This window comes from Peromyscus leucopus, chromosome 4, assembly GCF_004664715.2.
Source record: "Peromyscus leucopus breed LL Stock chromosome 4, UCI_PerLeu_2.1, whole genome shotgun sequence".
NCBI classification, from domain to species: Eukaryota; Metazoa; Chordata; class Mammalia; order Rodentia; family Cricetidae; genus Peromyscus; species Peromyscus leucopus.
This window is the reverse complement of record NC_051066.1, coordinates 147,592,047-147,598,497: the sequence shown is the minus strand read 5'-3', so window position 1 is coordinate 147,598,497 and position 6,451 is coordinate 147,592,047. Positions and strand designations below refer to the sequence as shown.

Sequence of the window (6,451 nt, the reverse complement as noted above, 5' to 3'; positions counted from 1 at the left end):
TAGGCATATTCACTAATTTTTTCTCTAGCAGTTTCAGGGTATCAGGTCTTATATTGAGACCCTTGGTCCATTTGGAGTGGGGTTTTGTGCAAGGTAAGAGGTAAGAATTCTCATTCTCTCTCTCTCTCTCTCTCTCTCTCTCTCTCTCTCTCTCTCTCTCTTCTCTCTCTCTCTCTCTCTCTCTCTCTCTCTCTCTCTCTCTCTCTCTCTCTCTCTCTCTCTCATTGAAATCCATGTTTTCCAGGACCATTTATAGAAGATATTGCCTTTTCTTCAATGTAATTTTTGGCATCTTTGTGAAAAGTCCTGGAGCTGTAGTTCCACAGTTGTGTTTTAGTCCTCTGTTCTATCCATTGGTCTATGCATCTCTTTTTGTACCGGTACCACGTTGTCTTTATTACTATGGGCGCTGTAGTATAATATGAAACTAGGTATGGTGATACCTTCTGCAGTATTGTTTTTGTTCAGGGTTGCTTTGGCTACCCTTGGTGTTTCGTGTTTCCATATAAATTTTGAGGTTCCTTTTCCTATGTCTGCAAAGAAAGACCCTGGCATCGTGATTGGGGCTACGTTGACTCTCTGGACTGCTTTTCTAGGACCGCCATTTTCACCATATTAATCCTGTCAATCATGAGCATGGGAGGGCTTTCTTTTTGGCGTCTTTCTTCTTTACTCAGCATCTGAAAGGTTTTATTGTGGAGGTCTCTTACTTTCATAGTTAGGCTTATTATCTGGATTGTTTCTACGTGGCTATTGTGAATGGGATTGTTTTCCTGGTTTCTTTTTCAGTACATTTGTAACCGTCATATAAGAAGGCTTTGACTTTTGTACCATGTTTTGTATTTTTTTACTTTGCTAAAATTATTTATCAGCTCCAAACTTTTTTGGTGGTGTCTTGGGCTCTCTTGTGTGTAGCATCATGTCATTTGTAAATTGGGATACATCAGCTTTCTCAATCTGTATCCCCTTTTTCCTTCTCTTGTCTTATTGTAGCTTAGACTTCAAGCATTGTATTATCCAAGAGTGGACAGAGTCTTGTTCCTGATCTCATTGTAAACGCTTTGGGTTTTTCTCCATTTAGAATGCTGCTGGCCATAGGTTTGCTGTTAATAGCACTTATTTTGTTGAGGTTCATCCCTATGTTCCTAGATCTCTGTGACTTTTGCTATGAAGGATGTTGGATTTTGTCAAAAGCCTTTCCTGCATCTAATGAGCCGACAATGTGATTTCCATCTTTGAGTCCACTTAATGGCAGATAATATTCATTGATTTAAGTATGTTGAACCATGCCTGCATCTCTGGAATGAAGCCAGTTTGGTTATGATGAATTATCTTTTTGTATATGATCTTGGATTTGGTTTGCCAACATTTTGTTAATAGTTTTTACATCTATGTTCATCAGAGAGGTAAGTCTGTAGTTTTCTTTTTCTTTGTGTGTGTGTGTGTGTGTGTGTGTGTTCATCAGGGTAATACTGACTTCATAAAAAGGATTTGGAAGCCTTCCTTTTTTATCGTATATAATAATCTAAGTGATACCGATGGAAGGTCTTCTGTGAAGTTCCAGGTAAAACTGCAGTGAATTCATGTGGTCCTCAGCTTTTTTGTTTTGTTTTGTTTTAGTTGGGAGATTTTATCATCACTTCAATCTCAATGCTGTTTGGGGGCCAGTGTATACTATGATTTCATCTTGGATTAATTTTGGTATGTTGAATGCATTAAAAAACTTTCTATTTCTTTCAGATTTTCCAATTTAGAGGAATAGAGGTTTTTAAAATATGGTTTTCTGAGTCTCACTGGTATCTCTTGTAATGTCCCTTTTTGTTTCTACTTTTATTGATTTAGAATTTCTCTCTGTGACTTTGGGTTAACATGGATAAAGGTCTGCCAATTTGTTTATCTTTTCTAAGAATCAGTTCTCATTACAGATCCCTTGTATTTTTTGTTGCTGTTTCTATTTCATTATAAGATAGTATCTATCTTTTTAAGCCAAGCGCTCATATCTATAAACTTATTATAACTGCCTTTGCCTTATCCCAAAATGTCTTGCTTTTTAAGTAGTTGTGGAAAAATTTTCATCCCTCCCAGATTTCTTCAAAGACTCATTGACCATTGAAAAGTGAATATTGCCAATCTCCATGTGGCTGTAGATAGTGTTTCTAACTTTACTCTGTCATAGTCTGATGAGGTATAAGAAAGTGTTTTATTTTGAGTTTGTTTTATTCTTTTGAGTTCATTAAAAACGTGATTTTGGAGCCTAAATCATGATCCATCTTAGAGAAAGTTCCACAGCTTCCAATAATGAGTACTAACTTCAGTTGTAAGGATGTCTATTATGATGCATATATGATCTGCAGTTGCTTAAACCAGAATTTTGTTAGTTTTCTTTTTAGATGACTCAATACAGATAATACAGAAGAAAGTGGGGCTATTAAATTTATATGAAACTTTCTGTTCTTTTATGGCCAGCACTAAAAATATAGTTAAAGGGAAAAATACCTTATAAATCGTTTCAAAATGACTGAGAATTTGAGAAGCCTATTTCTGGATCCTATACTATTAGATTTCCCAAGTACATGTGGGGAGAGCACTGAGTCACTGCTGGACTCCACGGTCATTTCTGCTGTTCCAGCTGGTGTTCTATGCAAGCTGAGGGCTTGGTGGCCTCAAAGGTCAGTTCTCAGCATCAGAGCTGCCTTTATATTATAATCTTGCCCTCTGTGGATACTAAAGCCATTGCATGTCCCGGTGAACTTTCAGCCTGTGGATTTGGCAGCTTCCTACTCACTCTACTGACTTCCACTCAGAGACAGCAAACGTCCAAGCCCTGGGGTGACACCTGAGCATGTCAGAGAGTGGGAAAGTAAAGAGAGCGATGAAGTCTCCATTGAGGTTGAAGATGGAGGAATCAGCACTCTGAGGGTCCAGATCTTTCTCAGCAGTAAACATCCTGCCTGAGGGAGGAGGCTGGGAAAACCAGCTGAATTAGTGGAACTAACTAGGCTCTCAGCTCAGACTGATCTGCAGCAAGCCCTAGGTGGGACAGAGGGAGCTGCATCGCCCAAGTAATCTACCAACCATAAACTCCCAGCTCTCAGTCTCCACAGTCGCTCACAGGTGATGGGACTTGCTCCTTGCCACAGCTTGGGAGCACTGACCATTGTGCTCTCCATTGGTCATATTGTTTTTTTACTTGCAAGTTTTCTAAATGGTAAAATTTTAATACATGTTTTTTAAACAGAAAAGTTTTTAAACTTTTTATTTTTTGAGATTATAATATAATATTATTCCTTATACCCACAGATAAATGTAATTCTCTCCACTCATGAAAGAAATTTCCCTTTGCAACAGAGACCATTACAGAATAAGATAACCAATCACAGAAAAGTTGTGGAACCCAGTTCCAACCCGAACATCTAGAACATGGCTCCTAACAAGAAGATAAGTTTGTCTTCTGCCTTGGGAGTATAATTTGTCTATCCTTAGGACGATTATGAAGAAACCATTTCTGTCCTTTACATTTGTCCTCAAGTTTTTTTCCTTTCCCCTGATGCACTGTATCAAGATGCTTTTCATTATCACACCACTTTTCTTCTCTGGACATGATGGATCTTGTTCCCCTTTATCACTGCAAAGAATTATGAGATACAGCAGTCTATTATAAATAACATTGAGTCGTGTTCTGATGTGGAGTCACCAGCTCTCGATAGGTTTAATTGGACTTTTTGTGATTTTGTGAAGATCATGAGCTATTTGGTTTTATCTTCATCTTGTGAACACAGCATGACACAGACTCTGTTTTTTGCCCCACAACCAAAATCCATTTTCTAGATTCATTTTTCTACAAGTCAGCGCACCATAGAAGAGTTCTTCCTGGTATTTTCTCAAGGGAAGTACATGGAGTAGTGGAGAAGTAAGCAAGAAAAGGAAGTAGTTTGCCTTCTTGGTAATGTCAAATCTTTTGACTGGCATCTCTACTGAGGGCAGTTATCTTCTGGCTTGGGACAAAGAGATAAGATTAGGAGGAGCTCAGAGCTCCTAGATAAAAGCCAGTATCTACATGTTCTGTTTGATGACTGAGTACCTTTATCTGTGGTCTTCCCATGAAAACGTGAGTGGACTCCACCTTAACCCCTTCCACACAACACCCTTCTGGATAACCAGCATTGGGGGTGTAAGGACTGAGATACTTTTTCACATGCCTTCTCTTAGATGCCCTGCCGGGCTGCTGTGAGGGCATGCAGGCTCTCTGCAGAGATGGCTAATGCGCTGTGTGCTCTTCCCACACCACGTCTGCCTGGGGAAACTAAAGTCCGGCCTCACGAACCATTCGGGATCTTCTCACAGTTGCAGGGAACTTCACTTTTACAGGAGGTGGACAGGCTCCCTTTGCATCCACTCAGCATGTTCATAGCATTCTTATATTAACACGTTCACTAGTGATGAGAGACATAACCAGTGGCTGGCTGAAGTTGTTTTCCATTTGCAAAAGACTTCCCTCATTAAGTGGGTACTGTGGTTTTAGATGATTTCATGAACATAATGAAATAAGGAAACCAGTGTCCTTTCTCCTTCTTCCAACAGTCATTCCTGTCTCCAGCCAAACACATAAAATTTCTCCCACACTTGAAAAGCCTTCTGTAGCTCCCCTCACTCTTGAGATGCAGCCCCAATGCTTATTCACTGAATACAGACCACAGAGCACTCTTGACCTTGTCTCTACTGCTCTCCATCCTGCAGATGATGGCCTGCCGTACTGCACTCATAGGCTCTCATGAAGCTGCTAATGAGAGGAAACACTGGAGGATTTTCATACAGGTCAGTAGTAAGGTTAGGCATTTTAGTGTTACTTTAGTGCAGCGGTATCTCAGTTATGACTGAAGTTTTCTTTGGAATCCTTACATTCGCCTCCTTCCCGGTGTCATTCTTTACCTCTGTGAATAGACCTTTGAGATGAGACAGATCCATGTCCATCTCATTCAGAAAGAAGAAGTGCACATCATGTTTGTGACACGGCGTAAAACTAAGGCCATGGTGGAAAAGGCCCCACACTTGAACTACAAAGTCTTGGACAGGCCCTGGTTGCTCTTGTGATCTCTGCCTTGAACTTCTTCTGGAAACACCATGTGATGATCTTGCAGTGACGATAAAGATTTTCTGGGACATGTGGGGGTAAGACAAAGACTGGCATCATGTGTCTATGGTCTCTAGAAAGACTGACAATATCTCCTGCCGAGAAGAAGGCAGAAGGCAGCACGCCAGATAAGTAGGAATGGGGGAGGCCTTTTGTGACTCCAGCCACATCTGTGCACCAAGCAAAGAACATATAAAGAGAGGGTTGGCTGAGCTCTCAGTGAAGGCCCCGCCTGGCGAGATGAAGTCCATCTTCTTCAGCCTTTCTCTGCTCCTCCTTCTGGAGAAGGAAGCAGCTGGGATAGAAATCTATGGTGAGTGCAGGGAATCACTTGATAGGAAGGCATTCAGGGAGAATGTCCATAAGGGTGTTCTGGCGGTGAGAAGAGCCCTCCACAGGGAGATCTTGATGCATTTAGACTCTTCTCCATCCAAATCACCATGCTTTGTGGGTACCTCAGAGGGTTGATGGGGGGAAATCATGGGATAAGACTAGGAAGGGAGCCGGGCAGGCAACGTAACTCAAACATTCTTGTTATCAATTACCAGGTGGGAGAAAAGGACACTTTCTAGTAAAATCGCCCCCAGTTGTATTTATCCAAAAAGGCCATTTCCACTACAGGCCCAGAGGAGCCCAGGAAGATGAACCTGAAGGAAGCGTTGTTGTGCAAACTAAACACCATGTATATCGCCAAGATGCTGCTGAGGCTGACCTGAGAGAGACTCAGAGTTCACAGGAACAGACAGGTTTAAATGAAGACTTAGTTTGTGATGAAGAAGACGAGATTAGCCAGCAAAAATCCCAGCTCAAATCCCAGTCACAAATAAAATCCCAAACCCAACTGAAAACCAGTGGAGCCCAACTGAAGTCCCAGACAGGCCAGCTAAAGACCCTAGGCCAGGTGAAATCACAAATCAAGCTGAAATCCTACAGAGCCCCTCTGAAATCCTACCAGGCAGCAATAACTCTCCAAGAAGGCCTTCCTCAGCAAATCAAGGGCAAAGACTATGCCCTGAAGGAAGATCTGGCCCAAGTGCGTCAACAGCATAAAAAGGTTCACAGTCTCCAAAGAAAGCTTGGCCAGGCCAGGAAAACAGCAGCGTTCTTTCCATATTTTAGACACCACTCCCAAGACTATGATGATGGGTATTTTGTGCAGTTTCAAGAACAACTACAGGGTGGAATTCGTCACATAAAATCTTTCCACCGAGGTCACGGGGCCTGCTACTGTCCAAAAGGAGGGCTAACCCTATATCAAGATGTCTTCACAGAATAATGCATTCATTATTCAGTCAAGGATCAGGACACATTTAGAGGTAA

At 41.5% G+C, this 6,451-nt stretch overlaps 1 protein-coding gene across 1 annotated transcript; it reads left to right on the top strand.

The window, feature by feature from the left end:
* The first annotated feature begins 5,371 nt into the window (after nt 1-5,371).
* On the top strand, nt 5,372-6,451 carry LOC114692697 (seminal vesicle secretory protein 3A-like). Its single transcript, XM_028868623.2, has 2 exons — nt 5,372-5,444; nt 5,680-6,451. Exons 1-2 carry the CDS (start codon nt 5,372-5,374, stop codon nt 6,405-6,407), a joined length of 801 nt encoding a protein of 266 aa, XP_028724456.2. The 3' UTR covers nt 6,408-6,451.